This window comes from Macrosteles quadrilineatus, unplaced genomic scaffold (assembly GCF_028750875.1).
Source record: "Macrosteles quadrilineatus isolate MER2022 unplaced genomic scaffold, UCM_ALF_1.0 Scaffold_6__1_contigs__length_79288215, whole genome shotgun sequence".
Lineage (NCBI taxonomy): Eukaryota > Metazoa > Arthropoda > Insecta > Hemiptera > Cicadellidae > Macrosteles > Macrosteles quadrilineatus.
Window position 1 is genome coordinate 11,613,652 of NW_026542599.1, and position 22,586 is coordinate 11,636,237.

The window sequence follows — 22,586 nt, forward strand, 5'->3', positions numbered from 1 at the left end:
ATTGATTCAGAATCGTGAAAAAATCCCATTTACGTTTTAATAATATATATGATAGTTTGGACAGGTTTCAACCCTTCCGAGGCGTAATACATTTACACAGTTTATATGTAAACTACATTATAACTCATAAAATAGTTCTACAATTAAATGGATCTCCTTTTACAAACGTATATAATAACCAGAAATTTTCAGATCGTCCTTGCGTGTATTTTATGCCACAAATTTTGACGAAAGGCTTTTCATTACATAAACTATACCTATTTACAGTGTTGACCAAACAGTTGGCAAGAAGCATTAATAGATAAGCTATGTACCAAATATGATAATTTTAGCTCTATTCTAATTATGACAAAACACGAAGTAACTAAAAGCGAGTTTTGTTGGTGTAGTAAGCGTTGCAGGAGGTCTACTTTACACTGAATCGACGTTCACTTTTATTGCTTTTGATCTTCCGGCACTGTTGACTCAGCGAAACTGAACTTGTATTTTACCGTATTTCGTTATATTAACGACTAAACTGCTGTTGCATTAGGTCAAATTCCCAATAAGTCAATTGCTTTAACATAGACCACGTTTTTAGCTCGGACTGTACTATTTGACTTACTGGGACTTTTGATCTACAGACACTGCAAACATTGCAGTTTTTGACCTAGCGGCACAGGTATAAATTATTTGATCTTCCGGGACTGTTGACTTTCAGCAACATTCCCTTTTGGTCTACTAAACACATACATCATACAATGTTAGTAAAACTTTAAGATAAATATTACACTTTAGATGCTTATCAGGAAGCGTGTGCAACAACAGGAAAATGAATACAGAAATCATTGTTTGTAACCTAATTTTATTTGAAATATTACAATGTAAAATATACATTTTACAGCTTATATACATGGCTTTGATTAAAGTATGTCATATACAAAATTGTTACATAAAAAATTGTGCCGAACTTCACATACAAAATACCTGGCATCAATTTAAAGTATTTAACGGCTTCATTCAATACCTCATAAGAAGAAAACAAACGAAGCCCCTATACGGTTCTCGTCATGAAGCAGTTCCTGAAAAAAAGATGTTGGTAATAGTTTTTTCTTGTCACAACTCAAACATATTGAAAATAGGCTTAGATAAATCAGTACCTACAAATAAAACTAGGGTGGTCTGCTGTTACACTTTAGACGCATAAATGAGCGAAGTATTATTTAAAGATTGTCAATGGTTAAAGCAGCTAACACCCTACAATATGTTCCCTTTCAACAGATTCACCGTTTGTTTGCCCGATATTATTTAAGTTCTAAAGAATGACAAATTATAGTGAAACTGGCCATCCTGACCATTTTGCTTGTGCTTTGTAAATGGGCATAGCAGGATGTACTCGTGCAATCAACATTTGTTCTACAACCGTCAGGTCAGTTAATTCGTTCGGGACACTTGACACATCCTTATTATTTAACGCCGTGAATTTAGTTGCATTTGAACGACAACGCGAACAAATCGGTGATTGGTTTGAAGCTGTTAGTTGTTGCCGATGACAGTTAGTGCAAGTGAAAAATTTTAGTGCATCTAATTCATGTTGGAATTGATTAGCTAACTGTCTATCATTATCAGCTTCTTCCGCCACTGCTTTTTTCATCTGGTTCTTCTTGTTCACAACGCCACTCTCTTACAATATTTGCATTATTGGTGCGACGACCAATATTACGTTGGGCCTTTGAGGCATGCTCAAAACAAATATAGCAAAACTGTTACTTCCATTGATAAACCGTTACATTCCAACTTTAACCTAGGATGAAAGTAAACATTGAAATGTAAACAAAACAGTTATAAACAATTAACATATGTTTATCTTATTTAAATGAAACGAGATAAACCCATATGTCATAAACCCAATATAATTTTTCTTTCAACTTGCATTAAAATAACAAGCGAAATTGCGTGACCTGTAAAATAAAATCCAGAAGGAAATTCGCAAATATTTTTTACCAAAACATTGTGCTCAGTATTCTTTAGCTGTTGGCCAAATTTCATATCAATTGGTCAAGCCATTACATTCTGATGCTCTTACAAAGAAGTTACAAAGTGAGGGAAAGTGAGCTTCGCTCGCTCTGCTCGCTTCGCTCAATAATTTTCTGTAGTACAGTTAAGTAGAACCAATAGTCAAAGGTAGAACCCTAGGAAGAAGTGTCTCAAGGGGATTAAAGAAACAGTCTTCTTAACGAGGTGCTCTTTTTGTTGAGGGTTGTGTTGTAATGGTCATTTCAGCAAGCAGACATGTTTTCAAGATTAATGGAAGCTCTGTCCTTGATAAGGAGTGCATCTCAGAGCAATCTTAATGCTGACAAGTTTAAATAAAATTATGCTTTGTAAAAAAACCTAGTACTTGAGTCCGTAATGACTTTCCTACAAAACATCTGATGAATTCTCTTAGAAACTGGTCAATTACAGTTGCTTGCAGAGTTGTGTTATTAATGCTTGACTTCTCGACTTTCTTAACAACTTGTTGTAGAGGTTCTGATTTACATTGTGATTAAGAAATATACGGTATTAGAAAACTGACACAGACTTTCTCCCATTATCATCTCAACAACAACTAATGGATAAGCGGTGCTAGTAAATGACTTTCTGTGAGTAAAATCACAAAAACTGCAATAGCCTATGAACTTAAACTTTTACTATATTGGGGGTTGTACTATTTCGTTTGGAGTTACAAGGACCATATTATACTAAATTTTAATCAAAATCACTCAAGCCGATTTAGTGAAAATCCAATTTTTTGTTATTTTAGGGGGAAATTTAAATTAAAAAAAAACTAAAACACCAGGAGATACCATGGATTGGTACGGTACCAAATACTAAACTTCATAATATACGGAAAACAGGTGTAAATGGGTTTTGAATCATAGAGTTGCCTCTTAAGAATAGAAAACTTTAAAAACACTCAAACAAAAGTACCACACCAGCTTCGGACCTTCTAAAAAGTTATTGAGCTCTTCCAAACCTGTAAGACAGATCGCATTACACTCCTATACCATGTGATAAGTCTATAAAACCGTTTACCTGTACATGCAAAACTATCTGTTGGCAAAAGGATCGATTGGTAACTCGGGAGCAAGACGCAGTTCGTCATACACTGGGCTCGACCTCAGTACACACAGAGTGACGCCGGGAGTGTAGGACGCAGGGATGGTAATGTGCGTTCTCAAGTGACTTCTCGCTCCCTCCTCTCTTATAACATTCACCACTTGGCCTGCAAAACACATGTCCACCAGTTAGTTGATAATCTTTACTTTTGATCTTGGGTATTTTTGATGTATTACTTAGTTGAGGTTAACTCATCATGTTCAAGTATTGATAACTTGAGAACCGAGAATAAAGAACTTCTTTTAATAAGTATAGGTATAACTATAAGTTGGCATCAACAAGTGGCAACTATCATTAGGCCTACCAAGCTATTCATTAATTAATTCAAACTTGATAAATTTTTAGTTAGTCAATGAAAATGTTAGAACTAACTAACAAGAAGAAATTATTGAATCTCCCGCCACATGCGAAATAAGGTCAGTGATAGGTTTTTGACCAAAAGAAACATATCCAAAGCCGAAATTCATCTCCAGATGACTGAATGTTATGGATCTAATGCAATGAGTGAGGGTTAAGTGCAGAAATGGGTTATGGAGTTTAAAATGTCGTGAAAATGTCCATTTCTGAAGGAATTGGATTTTTGGTGGGTTCCTAAACAACAGTTGGCCAAAAAACGAATCACTGACCTTACCTCGCGTGGCGGGAAATTCAATAATTAAAAAAATGTTCTTAACACATAGTGAAGTGTACACGTCAGCTACAGAGCTGCAAATGGCGCCATTCTGTTCACCAATGATGCCAGTAAGCGGCGAGGGATTGTTGAGGCGTTTATGCGAAATAAGAAGCTTAAACAGCCCTTACTTAACTCTTCTACATGGTGAATTTATGTAGATGTAAACAGATGTAAACTTAGAGAAACTTCTCACCTAGGACATTCAACCTTCTCCAGTCGGGCCTGGAAGGATCAGCAAGAGGAAGCAAGTTGGAGTCGGGGTTCCACCGAGAAATCACATCTTCTCTCCGGACCAGCAAGACAGATGGACTAGACAGCTGGGGCCACAGACGGCTCTCGATCTGAACCTGCATAACATTTACGCTGATAAGTCCTCTCGACTGATGAAAAAGAATTTTGACAATTAGAATATTTATTTGCCACACGCAAGATACATGGTTGGTGTCAGCAATGACGTGCTGATTTGAATCTGCAGACATCTGTTAATACGCAAAAGCGCTTTATAAGATTGGAGATGTATTAGTTTTGACATGGAGAGCGTACATCCCATTCTCATCTAAAAGTTTACTTAAAATATTACTGATTTATACCGTTACTTTTTTCGTTAATATTCTATTCACCAACATTTTAACCATAATGTGTGGAAAGAGAACTTTCAGTTCACTATGACATTTTCTGTAACAAAACTATCAAGGTAAAATAGTAAAATAAGTGAGGAAATACAATTTTGTATTGCTTCATTTTATGAAAATTCAAGTTCTATGTGCATACAAATTCAGTTATATCTGGCTCATATAGATGAGGTGTGTACACGAGTGTCCAAAAGTCAATGCTATTGAACTACTACTCTCCTCTGTTAACATCAAATAGTTGACTGTTTGTAATATGAAAATATTGCCTTAACCTATTGGTTCCACAGTTTACTTACATGATAATCAATATTCATTTTAAAAGTTACCACCTTTACTTTCAAGTATTTGGAGCAAAACCTCATATGCTTTGCTTTTTCGGCAAGTACAGCATTAAAAAATTTGTTTATCAAAATATTTAATTAAAACTCGTTGTCACTCTGAGCTTCCCTACCTCCAATGGGTTGGTGAGATGTATCCCTTTAGGACTGACACCGTAAACCATCTGATGGTGCCAACAGTCCGCTGGCGGGCCATCAGGTACAACCACTCTTTGTAGATTCAGGGTCAAAATGGGCACAGCACCTAAAATGGGATGAAATGTTTTATTAAAAAAAATGTACTAGAACATGAAAATTAAAAAGGAAGATTTTTCCACAAAGAATGTTAATTTGGAAATGGTAGAGTAGACAGGGAAAATAAACTGTTAACTAGAGCAACATGAAAAAAAATAAATGTCCTAAAAGCCTGCTTGATGATCCCCAAGGATTTCTTCAGCATAGTCTACCAATCTTTGGTTAATTATTTTTTTACTTTGTAACTTAAGCTGTGTTAATCAAAGATATTCCTCTACAGCAGTGTTTCCCAACCGACACTGGTGTGCCAGTAGGCCTCTGTAGGTGTGCCGGGAAATTTTTAATAGTTTTCTTTTTCTCCTTCCTTTTCTACTTATTACATTTGTGAAGCTGCATTCTCATCAATGAACGCAATCAAGACCAAAACCCGTTCTCAACTAAAGTCTTTGGAAGACGATATGAGAGTCTGCTTGTCAACCATTCGTCCAAGAATTAAACTTTTAAAGAACAAACGTCAAGCACAAAAGTTTCCTACTAGAACTGAAACCAGGGTTTAATAAATATTTCTCACTCATTATTGGTAAATTCATACAACATTTTAATCAAGCTCAATATTTTATTATTATTTAAAACTTTTCATTTAATAAACACTAAATAATGTACGTTAGATAACAATTGTGAGTTTTATATTTTTTACCTTGGAAAACCCACCTTTATACTATTTACATATATACATTTACTAGTAAAAAACAGGTTTTACCGAGTAAGATGTAATTGAAAAAAAGAGTTTTTCATGCACTTACTAAATGTAATTTTAACCAACGATATTTTTGTAGACAAGTGTGCCGTGACTACAAACGTGTTCTATAGTGTGCCTTGAACGGAAAAAGGTTGGGAAACACTGCTCTACAGTCATTACAGTCAAACGTAACCCCTCTCTAATAATGATTTAAAAAAAATAAAGTTACAAAAAAAAGTGTAAAATTAAAAAAAAAACAAGTCAGAAACCTACGAATTATTGTTGTGTTAAGTAGCCTAACAAAAATTAGCTTAACCTAGAAATACAATTTTTTACAGACCAAGTCGTTTTCAAGTAGCATTTTCTTTTGAAAATTACAAATGTAATTACAATATAGTGAAACCTCTATTAACCGTTGCCCTGAGGATTATGACAATAAATGGAATAGATGGATAACAGAAATCCCTGTTAAATGACTACAGTATGGATAATTACACTCACTTTAGAAGGAAATAACTCAGTTAACGGACTTTAAACGCATAGATTTAGTCTGGAGTAGTAGATACAAACGATAACAAAACCTCTCTGATAAGTTATGAGTTTAGTGATTGTTAAGTCTGTCGGTGGGAACATATTTATTGGTTTTGAATTGTATTACTATTAGTTTAGTTGAGAGTAGTAACGGCAAAAAATATTGTATGTCACGTGTCCAAAATGTGTGTACTGCACTCATGGTAATCCCACACTCGACTTCATATTGTGCGGGAACAACCGCACTCGACTTTATATTGTGCTGGAACAACCACACTCGACTTTATATTGTGCTGGAACAACCGCACTCGTCCAGTAAACACCTATTTTTCAGACAAGTAACTTAGTATAATATTTTTGTATTAAAAAAACTGCAGCGTGGCAAAACCCTACAGTAAAAATAACCAAATACACATTTTTTAGGTGTCAGATCCAAACATGGTTGAAAGACAAACGGTTAATTGAGGTTCCAGCGTAATGCTACCCTGCGTATTCTGTTTGGTGCTTACCTCTTCTTATCCAGTGGGACAACCAACTGGTTAGGGAAATGTTGCGTTTCGGATAAGTTGAGAAGAACCTAGCAAACACCATCTGTTGTGAGGCGCCGTCCAAGGCTCGTATCATGTCCTCGGCAGTAGCGCCGGCGTAACACCGAGACAATAGATACTCTGACAGAGGAGCAGACTCAGCGCGGAACCTCGTTGCGACAAACTGCTTCACAGCGCAAACGGAAAATTGGATGTTCAAACCCATCTGCAAAAAAAAATTATAAAAACAGTGATAGCAATACAGTATTGTTTTAGGCTCACAAGTCATTGCGTTATTCACAACCGTACTTCCTTCTGTAGCGATGAACTGTTGGTTACAGATGGTGATATGGATGGATGGGGGTTATATGGTCGGGTTATAAGTCGGAAACATGCTTTTAAGTTACCACTTGGGTGAGCAGGTGTTGTTGTATTTCAAGAAATTACTGTTCAGGCTAATTTAACTAAAGACTGAGGAAGTGTTGGATCTGTTTGATTTAAAAGGAAAAGGCTTTACCCTGAGGCTGATCATGCCCATTGCCGTACACAACCCAACTTTTGATGAGCTGTGATTAACTAATTTATACCATGCACAACTTGTTTAACCACTAACTGAAATTTTCAGAGCTGCATTGATATGGATAAATTAATAAATGCCTTACTATTGAATACTGAATTGCTGGCTGTGATAATTTTATGGACGAGTGAATTACTTCGGTTGGCAGGAGAGAACTATTGATCAATTTAATAGCATGTGATTTCAGTTACATTGCCTAAATAGATGTTTGTTCCCCGTATGGGGAAACCGACGTTAAAACCCCAAAACTACATCCTAAAACCCAGCTGGTATCTCCCCGGCATTTTGAAAAAAATTCTTAACGAAAGTAAAATACACTAAAAAACTACTATACTATATTCAGCTCGCTTTACCGGTTAATTTGAGTATACACATGACCCATTTCCGCAAAATTTTTGTTTTTTCCGTTTTTCAGCTTTTCCGGGAAAATAGTGCTTTTCCGACGAAAATGACAATCATTTTTGAATTCAGGACGTAATTTAGAATAAGAATAGTGAAAAAAATTTTTTTTGCGACACGTCCGTGATCGATATAATTACCCTAATATTTTATACCAAAAATAAAAAAATTTACACTCAGTTTAAAAGGGCAAAAAAGCAAATTAATTTTTCAAGACAATCTCTGGACATGTTTTAAATATTTAAAAAATAGCTTTACAATTTTGTCTATTAGTTCATACCCATCATCCTAAAAAAAAACAAAGCAAAATACAAAGCCTGTATCTGTAGTTCTATCACAGTAACAGTTGTTTTATTACCAAAGCATTGACTACAGCAGTGGCTCCACATAGAGAAACGCCGATCTGATTCACTTGCTTATCTTTGGCCTCGTGTTCTTTCCAAACCATTGTTCCTCCATCTCCGTCATTCTATGAAAACAAAAACAAATTTACACACTAATATTGTTCTTTGACTAAAAATCTAGTGGATTAGTTAAATTAATTAAGGTATGTATGTAATTGTTCCGGAACCAGGACTTTCTTATTATGGGATTATCTATCATCTTGGTGTTATGCCGAGCAAACGATCGAGAGTGCCGGTGCTAATGACATGACACGTGACGTGTTATACACGACGACATGATTCCAGCGTTGCACGGCGCCTCACGATAGATGGTGTTCACTAGGTTCTTTAAAATCAATATTAGAGAAACAATATTAGGAAAACAAACAGTTGGTAATGTTCACACGTTAATTATCATATGTTCTTTATTTTTATTTATGTTTTGATTCAGTTTGTCTTGAGTTGTGATGAATAGATAGTTTCATGATATTACAATATTAAATTAGTTTGATATAAAAACTGTCCTCTAAAAATATAGTGATATCAACACAACCAAAATCAGGTAGTTTAGGTAAGATACATTTAACAACACTTAAAGTTTTTTATGGCTCCAACATAAACGAACCTCAAGGATATGTCTCACGGGCTTTCAAAGTTCACGTAACGTGACAAAGTTATCCTTTGTTTAAAATCAGTTGTTTATTGTCAATCTTGTTCAAAATGTCAGGCAAGTAAAACAATAACAATATTTCTATAATTTGATTAGTTTTACTCCAATATCAAAATTTAATACCACTAAGTAAATGTTTTACGCTATATTTTAAGCAGTAAACAAACTAGTAAAAATATAGTTATGATGGTTAACTTACAAAGTTCTCATCGATTGATGTAGGAGACAGTTTGTTTGCACCACAGTAACAGTAGACTGGCGGTGTTTCTTCCTTTACTGCGCCAGTCCTGTCTTCAGGTTGGCGCACAGGTGAGATCGGCGGACTGGAAACTGGTACTGGAACAGTTGTCATTGCAATAAAACCACAAGGAACGTACAACATTAGTTTATTACATTTAGTTTAATCCTATAAGCTACAACAAAATTTCTTTAAATAACTTCTTATATAATTTTTTATACTTACACTGTAGACCCATAAGACTAAATATTTATACAAGATGGTAATAAATTATCAATATTTATTAAGTCATTCTATTGGGTCTAATGATGATTGGAGTGTCCAATCAAAATCGATCACCACTTGCCATAATTTATCTGTATTTACCGTCTTGTGAGTCAACATTATTTATAAGTGTAAATAACACTTATAATGTGGAATTAATATATTATTACAAAGTGTTAAGGATGTATTTTTGTATTTTAAAACAGTAACTTATTAACAAAATCCATTTCTTAAAATAATCACTAGGGCCTAGTTGTTTTCTGAACTTAATCTCTATCATATTATGAGTAGGCCTATTCGAGTTGTCATCTGTTCCATTACATTCTGTTGGCCAAGCAGGACAGTTTACTTTGCGTCACAGCATCGATTCCCAATGCCTAGCTCATTTTCCAATGGATTCAAAATTTTTATTAGGTTCAAAATTCAAAATTCATCGGTCATTGTTTACCCGGGTTTTGGTTCCAAGGGATGCGGTTGGGACTTGGGGATTTTCCAAAATGTGACTTGGGAAAACAAAGACAAAAAATTAAAAAATAACTCGTAGCCTATAGCTTACATGGAAAACAAAGACGTACAATTTAAAATAACATGTATATAGTATTGTTACTTTACAAAACAAGCAAAGTACTCCAACACTACTCATAGGTTTTAATTCAGAACCAGTAAAAACCTGAGAGTGAATGCCAACATTTTGATTTAGACAGGTGAGTTGGCTACGGAAAAGTTAATGTTACATTAATAAGTAAACAAATATAGCCTAAACTTATTCTAATTAACCTTATAAGGAGCAGACTATTAATCTTCATCAACAACATAGGCTACCTGACACAGGGGATCGCTCCGAACTGCTCTCCGGCCTCGGTGATGGACTGGAGAGGGGGGAGACAGGGGTGGAATGACTCGTCTCAACCTGCCGAACTTCTGGTGCACCCTCACATTCTGGCGGCTTCGGCAACAATGGTAGTTCTGGCACAAATTCCTCCTCATTTTCCAGTCTATCGCCACATTCAGAGTCTGTAGAACTATACCGGTCATTAGACGGACCGGGGTCAAAATCCATCTCCAGGTAGTCCATATCGGGAGACGAGTTCCTACTGTTAGCCAGTGGTCTTTGCGGTAACAAATCCAAATTAAAGAACGAACTGGGCAAATCTGCCATTTGATTGGAATCACCTTTGTAAGTGTAAATACAACACTCCTCGTCTTCGCTGGAACTGTTCCTGTCGTAATCACAGCTGACCCTATCTCTTGCTCGGCATTGTTTCTGTGTAGAGTCACAACATTCACTATTTCTCAAAGCCGAATCTCCATTGTTTTCACGACACTCTACTTGAGAGTTTTCCGATTTCCCAAAAGACTTGTCATTACAACTTCTATTTGAAGACGATGGACCAATGGAACCATTTTGAGGCTCTTGTTTGGTTTTGGGGTAGGCACCATTGGTAAAAGGATTGGTATCAGTTTTTTGAACAGAATTGCCATTTTGCTTAGTTGTTTTGTTTTCTTCATTTTGAGGAGTATTTGAAGTACCACAAGCTTCTTCTGCTGTCCCATTCACTTTGTTGGTGTTTTGTTTGTTGTTGCATTCCTTGTCATCAGCAGCATTCATGTTTACCTAAGACAAAACAATATTAATTTATATCAGTCTAGAAGTCAGCTTGTATCCACAGAAATCGCCTAAATTTAAAAATATTTCTTGTATCATAACGTTAAGACCTAACTTAGTTTAGGGTCTTACACCAAATAGTTACACACCAAATTAGTTGAGGCATTTTTGGACAAAGCTGCAATTTTCAAGGAGGTAACTTAATCTAATTGTTAAACTACGTGAATGAAGATATGTTTTTATAACTAGGCCTACAGTAAAACTTAGTTTAACTGTCACTCTTAAACTTGAGCCTATGACTTCTACCAATATATGCACAAATAAGCTGATTTGTGACCTACTGCTTTGCCTTAACCCACAGTATGGCAATTGTTATCAAATAGGCTAACTTAACTGAGAAAGTTTGGAGTTTGGTTTGATTAGTTTCCAGTGGTTTAAAACTTGACCAAAAATATGTAATAGGTATAACTTACAGACTTCTCTATTTTCCAATAAAAACATTTGATAAAACAATAAAAACAAGCATCTTTGAAATGATTATTTATTGTGTTTAAAGTACTAGAGTGCAAAAACAGTCTGGAGATAACGATAGGGAACCTAAAATAAGTTATATCAATCATTATAACCTAAACTTTACCTTCCTAATCTAACCTAACTTCAAAACACTTTATAGGCCTAGGCCTACAGTCATAAATCCACGTAAAACTCGACCTACCTACCTCACAAGTCTAAATAAGAACTGATTAGTGCACAATAATCAACGTTCAGTTGCATTTACAATTGCCTCTATCGCTTTGTACAAACTTAATGTTTGTCGTCTTAGGTTTCACCCTAAGTTTAGACGATGCTTTCAATCATCAACATAACAAGATGAACCTAGTGTGAACTAAGTGTTAGTATTCAATTCACTTAACACAGTAATGACGTCAGAGACAAGCAGGCAAGAGGCATTACAGTAATAAATTTTGGGTAGACTTTCATATCTCTGTTGTAAAAAACAACCAAATGAAAACATCAATCGATAAATCGATTATTCGAAATGGTATATCGTTTGGTTAGTTAAATTACAGTAACCTAGAACTAAGTTTAACCAAACGATATATCAAATTAAATAATCAAATAAAAAATCTATATTTTCATTCCGCTAAGTAATTTTGACAATGAAAGTCTACCCTAAAATTCAAACGACCGTAGGGTAGGCCTAGTTTAAACTTATTCAGTTTTTGCGACAGCAGATAAAGGTTTGCACCATTGTTTTCAGGTAAAAATCTAGTTACTAATATATATTAATTACTAAACTTCCCTTGGTCACTTTTAATACGCATAATTTCCTAAAATAAAATCAACAATTAAGATCGAAACAATGACTTATGTTAGTAAATTTTGTACTTACCTAAATCAATAAAAAATAACAACTAAATAGGCCTACAGTTTAAATCTTTTGCACTTTGGGTTTTAGGGTAAATGTGCCTCAAGGATCAATTTTAGGCCCACTATTTTTTACAGTATATAAATAATCTCCCGGAAGAAATTGGACAATAACTCAGATACATACTCTTCGCTGATGACACGACAATCATACTTCCCACTGACCGAACAACAGATAACACCGATATCATCAATGAAACCCTTAATAAGGACACCGCATACTGCAATACAATAAACCTGAGTATAAATAAAAACAAGACGACCCACATAAAATTCACAACCAACAACAACAACAGCCTAGAAGAGGACTGGACCAACCTAGACATTCCAACGGCCAACTCCACAAAATTCCTTGGCATAATTGTCGATAAACACCTCAACTAGGAAGATCACATAAAATACCTAGCCTATCCAAAAAACTGTCAACTTCAAGACATGTGATAAAAAGAATCCGCACACTCACGAATGAAGACGTAGCTATTGGCCTACCATTCGCTTTTTCATTCCGGACATAAAATATGGTATCACTGACTGGTGATCAGCAAGCACAAGTAACATCGGAAAGATCTTAACCATACAAAAGAGTACAATCCGGGCAATCCTGAGACTCCACTACCTAGAACACTGCAAACCCCTCTTCATCAAACTCAAAATTGGAACAATAACCTCCCAGTATATATTTGACACAATACTCCTAGCCAAAAAATCATCCCTCACCCCACAATCAGACATACACACCTACAACACCCGAAACAAACACAACATTAACACAAAGCAACACCGACTACAAAAAACCATCAATTCAGGTACATATTATTATAATTTACCAGAACATATAAAATCAACAACCACAATCAACAGCTTCAAAAAAAAAAACTCATAGAATACCTAATAAACAGGCCATATTACAAAACCACACATTATATAGAACAGCACACATACCATAAATCTATTATATTGAGCAGCAGGCTTGAGTGAGTCTCTGGCGCTGGTGTGAGGGGTTGTTGGCGGCTTGTGTGAATGGGATTTTTTTAAGATTAATTAACTTATTTCTTCATGTTTACTCATTTAATGTATTACTTTAGATTATTTAATCCTCCAAGTGTCCATGGTATTAATTTCCGCCCATTTATTGCGCAATTGCAGGGTTTTATTAAAATGTATCTTAGTAACCAACTTAAAAACAATGTAAAGTATAGGCCCTACTGTTTTATATATAATTTTGTTTGGGAAATTATGGGCTTCAACAATATATAAAACATTACAAAAAAAATTTCCAACAATTTTTGTGGGGTTAACATTTCTTAAAAACTATAAAATAAATGAAAAAAAATATGTTTGCACTCAATAAATTTTTATAAATTATCAGTCCACAAATATTTTTAAATAGCCACTTTGTTCTAAATTTTATAAGGATTACAAAAATATAATAATATAAGGAAGTAAATTAGCAAATAAATAAGTTAAGGGTGAAAAACTGATTTCGTACATTTAGCGTTAGCTAAGAATGCATAGCCTAACCATAGCTAGGAATCTGGCCGATAATTTACATCAACATCACTACCTACTTTTTCAAGATCATCAACCAGCCCTTCAAAATCACTTAAATCTTTTTATAATGCACCACGTTCCACGTATATCACTACTTTTTATTTTCACAGAGGATACGCGTCCGGTAACCAGATGTGGATTAGGCGTCCGGTAGTGACGTCACCGGGTTGTGGGGTCCCGGAACGCCATTACCACAACGATACAAGGTTTGGCCAGCGTTGTTCGTGGTGTAGTGGATAGAGTGCTCGGCTGATATCCAAGAGGTCCCTGGTTCGAAACCCATCGGTTTCTTTAACTTTTTGTCACAGATTTTGCTTTGAATGTAATTTCTTCTTGACTGTACATCTTTTGTTAGAATTTTTGGCATTTATAATTTTATGTTATGAAGAGAATTGAACCTTCATTTGATTTTTTTCATTATCAGCAAGTTTGGTTGGTTAGGTTAGGTTATGACAGTAACTGCCGGACGCCTAATCCACGTCTGGTTACCGGACATGTATCCTCTGCGTTTTATTTTTAACACTCAAACAATGATAAACGTAATAAAACACATCAGTCATCGGTGCGAGGTTAACCAAGTTGATTACAAATACGCACGTCAGCTGTCTGCTACAATATTTTCAGAACTAATGAAAAGCGTCTAGAAACAGACATCAGGAGAAAGCTTAGAATCAGCTGAAAACAACGATACCAATCTCCATCCAGTTCAATCTGATTGAGTCAGTCCCAGAGCCTTCGCCGTAAACGATGTTTGTGTGTCGCAAAAGCGACGCATAACGCCATGGCGGGTGTGTTGTGCATCGATTACGCCACGCTTAACACTCGGAGGGATAAATTTACTTATATAAGTGAATAAGTTTTTATTTATTTATGTTTTAGAGGTAAAGTGGTAGAGAAGACTTGCAAGTCCTAACTTCGCCTCTTAAATAAAGACATTTTTCATTTCATTTCATTTCATAGGATATTATAATATAACTACCAACACCTCAAATCAGCAACTTCTTCAAGACCCCTCCAAGAAGGGAAGAATTCTGACGACTCCCCGATCAGAAGATTGTGGCGAGGATTACGTGGTATATGGTAAATATGATGCGACATAAAGTAAAATAAAGAAGGCTAGGCCTAAGGCCTAAAAATTCTGCATTGTGTAAGTTTCTTAAGCCTAAATGTTGTAGGCTAGGCCATAGCCTTTAAATATTAACAAAAAATTACGTGACCTAACAAAAACTGGGGGTTTATACAGCATAACGTTGGAAAAAACGATTAAATAAAGCTATAAAACACTTAGGCTATTAGATTAAAGGTTCTTAGACATCGCTATCAATAAAGATGACTACGCCACTCCCAAATTCTGATAACAACAATCTGTCTAAAAGGTATAATAGGCCTATCTAAATTAGTACAAACCATTGAAAGATCCCAATTGTTAGAATGTTGGCACCTCCAAAATCAATAAAAGATAGGCAAATAACGAATTAACACGAAAATCAGATAGTAATATTATCAAACATAACCCTACATAATCAACTCATCTTCCATCAACGAAAATTTTAATTCTTCTTCTTCTGCTTCTGTCTGGGATAGTGCTGGGTTCACAACAGACCAACCGTATGATTCGGTTGTGTGTCGAAGAATATCGAACATGTTGTAAGTCGTATCTGTAATCGCATTGCATCGCATCGCACTCGCACAGGCTAACATTAGGATTGGATTGGAGTGCTGTCGTCGTGTCGTCTGCCGCTCAATTGCAAATGTGAAATAATTGATTGAGGTTACTCAGGTTATGTTTTTATCTATGTTGAGGAATTTCAATAAACTTAGTTTATTTAGTTATTCCCAATTTTAAGTGAGTTTGAAAACGCTTTGCCCTATTAGAGTCAAACTATTAATAGCTTAACTGAATCAGCAAAATAAAAATATCAAATCAATTGCGCAAACTATGATGTCTTTTAGAAAACCAATTTAGGCCTTTTACTTATGGTTTCTGAAGTTCAAATATAAAAAACCAAATATTATTACTCCAGAATTATTATTCTAGGTTCCAATTATTGTTTGGGGAGGAGGGGGATTTATTTACATACAATTCCCCCATTGATAATTATATTAGGATGTAGCCTATTTAAGTTAATACAAATAAAATTAAAAGTATGCTGGTCATTTAAAAGAATGAAACTGACACAATAAGTTAAGATAGGTAAGTCATATAGTATGTTGGAAACAGAGCATATTTTAAGGGATTTCCACTGGGCAACAGAGGCGCCGGACTTACCGGGTGTTTATGTGATACCTGGGGTCGGAGGGTTCCCCCGGAAATTTTTGCTTAGCTTAAATTAAAGTGAAAAGAACACATATTTCTACGCATCTTCTAATGAATTTTTCGATTATACTTATTCGCTTGTAAATAGTCCATATAATCTCACTTAATTATGTACCGGAATCCTAGAATGTCATAACAGGCCAAGGCTCCCTTCACAACCTCTTGGGCCAAAATCATAGCTCAATAGCCTACTCTAAAATATTTAGGCCTACATATTTTTTTTTTTATTCGTATACATTTCAAATGTGAATTATTAAAAAAAATATGCTGGCACCACCCATAGTCACTGGCCGACAAAATCTCAGCACTGTGTCACCCATTTAACATGTTATTTTATATGCCCTGTGTTGGAATGTAAAATAAAATAAGGCCCTAAATAAAAGCTTGCTTCAGCCTGAAACTTAAGTGTGTTGGTTAGGTAAAATTTTAAAATTTAACAAATTTTACCTTCAAATTAACTCATAGAACACATCTTTTTAACAGGCCCTCTGGTGAGTGGTGAAAAAACAGTAACACTTTACTCTTTGCATGCATCTTTACTAATCAAATTCATTCAATACTTACCTACTAGAAATAATTATTTTAATAAGTCTGGTTAAGTTAGTTATTTTTTTCTGTATACAAATGTTACAGCTTTATTTGTTTTAATCTACTTATGGATTGTAGGCTACTGTAACTTAAAATTGACTAAAATACAGCCACAATTTTAACTAGAAATGTTGGCATTCATTCTTATAATCCCACCAAGATGCCTTAACCTATTAAGGATAACTTAGACTATCTGGGTGAGGTTTTAATTACCTTAATTACCACTGTGTTGCCGATGACAGATGATTTGGATAGGGGTCCTCCAAACAATTGACCTTTAATGAACGACAAGATATCTTATTGTAATTATGTTTATCTTAATTATGTGAGTGTGAGTCAATTAAGCAAATTTGGTTAGATATTGTATTGAATTTGGATGCAAAGAAACGTAGCCTACAATAAAGGAAATGGGATCCACTTTTACAAGTAAGTTTTAAATAATTACTTACTGTATCAAGAAATGTTGTCGCTAACTTAAGCCGGGTCTTTCCTAGGCGCGGAAGTGGAGAGCGGAGAGAGGAACGCGGAGAGCGGACTCCACTTGTCTTAGGTAATTTAATGTTACTGTTTTCCTAGAAACAGAGCGGAACACCATGTTAATCTCTTTTCCGCTCTCCGCGTTCCTCTCTCCGCTCTCCGCTTCCGCGCCTAGGAAAACCCAGCTTTATGCCTAGACTGGTTAGGGCTTCAGATAACTTCTTACTGTTTAAAATCATAAGTGCATTTTAATTTGAACTATTAATTAACTGAATAAAATAAATTCTTGTATTTTTATTTTGGTAATCATACCTACTAGCATGCTACTACAGTACTGTAAGCGCACGACTTGTTTGCGAGCCGGGTGCGCGGGGGGAGAGCGGTACCAATCTCCCACCACGCAGCCAAAGTTTCTGTAGCATTGGTCGGACTACGCTTTCTAAAAACATTCGACTAGCGCTGTTCGCGTTGTTTTCCTTTTTTGCGTACATTTTTTTAAAATTTAAATTTGAATTTGACAAATACTAAGGGTTCTATATTATTGTTTTGTTACTGTAGTAGAGTATTTTATTTTGATATAACTATTTTTTTACTTATTTAAATGTACACCAAACGGTAAAATCATATTAGGCCTATATTCCAATTTAATCGTAAAGTTTGACTTTTAAGGTGTAAATTTTTAACGTTTATAGGTGGTATCTTCAGATATAGATATAGATGTATGTAAAAACACATACAGATATATCTATAAACAGAAAACCACAAGGCTTAGTACATAAAATTATGGAAACTTTTGCTTATTTTCATATTATGTACAATAAATAACACCTTAAAATATCGGACAGGTTTTCCGAACACCCTTTAAAACGGTTAATGACTTGCAGTTATTTATTTTATATCCCTAAGTTGATAAAACGAAAGTCGGTCTCTTAATGTCGTACGTAAAGTATTTTATGACATTTTATGATTTTATTATCCTATTTTATGACCAGAAGAGTATTGTATTCTATCGTGTTCTATCAACTGTCAGTTTATTGGACTGTGCTGTTTAGATGAGTAGTGCGGTTGAGTAATTATTGAGTGATTGTTAAGCCGTGGGTTAAAAAAGTGTCAGGCTAGGCTAACATAGATTAATATTATGGCAACCACCCGTAAAAAGGGCAAACCATTCACAGAGAAGCGATGGAAATATTATAAGATCAACAGGTGCCATGTGTTGGTGTTACGCATCCGCTGGGAGTAGAAGCAGTATAGACAACATTTTTAGGGCGACTAGTAGCAGATTGGCCAAGAGCCGGGCAGTGGTGGGGGCCCCTCCTGGCTAAGGAGGCGGTGGAGGGGCCACGCGCAAACAAGTCGTGCGCTTAGAGTAGCCTATACTCGCACCTATACTGACAAGTAGTAGCGTCAGCTCTATTTATCAATCATAGGCCCTTCATAGCTATTATGCTATTATTTACATTTCCAGGTATAGGTGTTGAACTACAATGTATGTGGATTTATGGAAACTAGGCCTAAAGGTTACTGTGAATTAAGTTTAACTATTTTTTAACAATTTCAGATTTCTATTAACTCGCCCAAAGCTGTTGAAATCCTGGGAAAAGGCTGTCAAAAGAAAAAAATCTGAAAGAAACTGTTTAGTATTGATTCTTTGCAGTAAACATTTATCTGATGATGAAGTTTAAGTTAGATAAGACTTGGAGCACTTGTCAAGCTCCTTAAAGATGACGCTGAACTCACCGATTATGTAGGTACAGCAGTTCAGAAAAAAAAAACACCGCCGTGGACAACTTTTCTATGGATAGCCTGATATTGTTGAGGTAAGATAAGTTATGCTTTTACATCTTAATTATATATTAAGTTAAGGTTTTATCATAATAACATAATGATCATAATAAACCTAACCTAACTCTGCAAAGCGCTGTACAGTGACATTTCAGGGGGTTACAGAAAAACTAAGGCCTAGGTTGTTTGACAGTGACTGACTGACCATTTGAAATGTAATCGTTTGCCAGTGGTCGTGCCCCCGTCTGGTATTACTCCACCAGAGAAGCAGTCCATCTTTAAAATACCGGTACAGTACCTTAAAATGAAAGTCTTCTGTGCCTTAGAAAAATGTTAAGGTTGTTTTCATGTATTATAAGATCGTAGGAATAGGCCTACTTAGTTTTAGGAAAAAATAAGCTGGCATAGCAAAATTTCACAGTCACAGAAATCGGTGTTTATCAGCTAACTTATAACTTATGATAATATTTTGGCCTTAAAACTCAAGCAGACATATAACCCTATCAGAACTACAATACTGTACTACCTACTATAATATTCAGAAATAATTAGGCTGTTGTCCTATTAAAGAATACAATTTAGCCTACAGTGTCAACATTTTCAGGTGCTAAGTGTCTTTATCGTTATTCATGCAATGTTTTAAAGTCCTCAGATTACCCTAAATTTTTCCTTCCGGATCGATATCTGCCATATGAATCTGGTGACAACCTTACTTAACATAGGCCTAACTGCCACAGTGAGAGTAATAGTGACACTAACTTATTACTCTCACTGTGGCAGTTAATAGTGGCTGTAATTTTAATGAAATCCCTGTAAAAAAAAAAAAAAACAATAAATTGTATTAGCTAATTTTGGTTGCACTTCCATATAAGGCCTGTGGCACAGCTACATGGAAGTATTTAGTGTAAAGTAATTTTGTTATCTAACGGGGTAATTCTGAGCAATTACTTGGTCAACCCCAATTTTTTTCATATTTTACTACGGTCATCAGGAGGTTCTCAGAAAGCAAGAAACATATAATTCAAGTCCCGCAAGGCCATCGTACAGGTTGCCGAGCGATAAGAAGGTTCAAAGTCCAAGCGATAACAGTGGCTTGCGGGAGACGCGCGGAAGGCCAGTTGTGACAGTACCGTTATGGCTATGGCTAGTGGTTCCTCCGACAATCCTTTTCTATGTGACGGGTGTGAAAACACGTTACTTACTTATGTTTTTTTTTAGTCTCAAATACATCTCTAAGGCCAATTGTAACAGTACCGTTACGTTAGGTTAGGTTAGGTTAGGTTAATTAATAACCTAACTTAACCTAACCTAACCTAACCTAACTTAACCTTGCGGGGCTTGAATTATATGTTTCTTGCTTTCTGAGAACCTCCTGATGACCGTAGTAAAATATGAAAAAAATTGGGGTTGACCAAGTAATTGCTCAGAATTACCTCTAACGGAACTTTGAAACCTAACTATACCTGATTTAGTATTCTATTATTTTTACTTTTATTACTTTTACCTGGTGTCAGCGCAAGTGTAGCTTTGATTTTTTAATTTTTACAGCTCATTTCAGTAGAAGCGAATTATTATCTCACACTCACAGTTTTGTCTAGTTTGGTTTAATCTTGATTAAAGTAAGGACCACCTCTTACTTTTGTAATCGAGTAATGTTTTTAAAAAAACTAAGGCCTTATTTGTTTCAGACTCCAATTGAACCCATGGAGATTAAGACTCCAAGACAAAGCACAGGGAAAATCAAACGGAAATCAACCAAATCCACCACAGCAAACACACTCAAATTGATAGTTCAGTTTCTCCAATGAAAAAACTCCAAATGTAATGACCTAAGACTTGGACAAAAGAAGAATCACTTTGTTTTTGTGAAATGTTTAAATACACTGTATTTGGACTAATTAATTTTTTTTATTTACTAAACCTCAACTTCCTCATCAATAAAATTTCTATTGTGCCTATTGGGGTTTCAAAATTAGTTAAGTTACTCTTGCAAAATATATTTTGTTTTATTTCACAGTCATTGTTTTTTAATATTTTTAATTCTTGTAATTTTGAACTTTAAGTTATTCAAAATACTTAACTGTCCTTCAGCATTGGAATTGTGCAATGTCAATGTTTCACAATAATTATAATTGCCTAATGAAGATCTCAACTTATAGCGAAGACAGTCAAATGGTAACAGTGGTAAAAAAATAACATTTTTTAGGACTCCAACATGGATTTTTACATAGCCTAACTTGAAAGAATCTAAGTTTCAGAGGTTTACTGTGCATGCGTCTTGTTAATAGCCTAAACTTAATATAATATAAGCTATTTTGAAATTTATTTAATTACCCTTAAAATGGTGATTCTAATCTAGTAAGGAATAATTTCTGGTATTGTGTCTTTAAAAGTATGATATAACAAATTCAAGAATTTTATAAATGTAGCCTATTAGTGAGTGAATCAGAATCATAGCCTACAGTAACAGGCCATAAATTGCATTCATGGTTCATGGTTCACCTTAAAAGGCGTTCATGGTCATGCCTTAATAAAAATAATATATTACTTTTATTTGCTTTTACATACAGTTCTGCAGTGCTAACAGATTGTTATAATCAAAATTATTTTTCACCACACTATCATGATTTTGGCTGTATTACATGCGTTAATTGGTGGCCGAAAGTTACGTTTTGCTGGCGATGCCAGCTGTCCATAATTTGGGGACCGAGCAGGTTTTTACAGGCCGGGGCCGCAAAATCAGCTGTCCGCTTACTTACTTAAAACATGAATGCATTTTAAATACATAATCAAAATCCATAGCATTTCAATAGAATTGTGTTATTGTCACCGTTGCCTAGCAACTATATATTTTTATTTTTGCTGATTCCTCAAATTATTTCTTCACATAACCTTAAAGTTGTAGTTGTGTTGACTATCAGTATGCATTATTATAGTGGTGAATAGTGGTAATAGGGTATAGTGTGGTGAAAAATAGCGTTCGTACCACGGACCGAAATGGTTTTGCGGCTCTCGATCGATTTAAGTTCTCGACTTCGTCTCGAACTTAAAAACTATCTCGAGCCGGCAAAACCTCATTTTCGGCCCTAGGTACGAAATATACTATTAACTGTATTAAAAAAAAAAAAAACTACATATCCTATTACTTTCAGGTCATTTATGATTAGTTAGAAACGTAAAAGTATGATTTTTAGCCAGGATATATACTCTCTAGTTATAAAACAAAGGAATGCTTGCCATACTAGAAGCTTGATTATAAATTTGTTTAGAATTTTATTTTGGGCCCCAAGAACTGAATATGCAATGAAAACCTACTCACAGTTCAGATGTTCAAATGCAATTTATCATGTAGATATATTACATGTATCTCTGAATTTTCGGCTATGTCAGGTAATTGTAAATAAGTAGTATTAACAGAAATGTTATCACCACAAAACGCATTTATTTAACTTTTTTCAAGTAAGAACTCGAGGGTTGAACATGCGCTA

General features: G+C 35.1%; 1 protein-coding gene and 1 long non-coding RNA gene across 2 annotated transcripts; one reads left to right on the forward strand and one right to left on the reverse strand.

Annotated features, from left to right (window-relative positions):
• Window positions 1-827: 827 nt before the first annotated feature.
• Window positions 828-15,473, reverse strand: LOC128996469 (uncharacterized). The gene is made up of 9 exons (XM_054421825.1): window positions 15,339-15,473; window positions 10,169-10,961; window positions 9,044-9,180; window positions 8,150-8,260; window positions 6,798-7,041; window positions 4,898-5,028; window positions 4,008-4,161; window positions 3,058-3,247; window positions 828-1,061 (listed from the first exon to the last, which is right to left on the reverse strand). The coding sequence occupies exons 1-8, from the start codon at window positions 15,339-15,341 to the stop codon at window positions 3,072-3,074; spliced, it is 1,749 nt and encodes a 582-aa protein (XP_054277800.1). The 5' UTR covers window positions 15,342-15,473; the 3' UTR covers window positions 828-1,061; window positions 3,058-3,071.
• Window positions 15,474-16,475: 1,002 nt separating this feature from the next.
• LOC128996942 (uncharacterized) lies at window positions 16,476-20,987 on the forward strand. The gene is made up of 3 exons (XR_008491073.1): window positions 16,476-17,262; window positions 18,875-19,133; window positions 20,787-20,987. It is a non-coding gene; the product is annotated as an uncharacterized LOC128996942 (long non-coding RNA).
• Window positions 20,988-22,586: the final 1,599 nt, after the last annotated feature.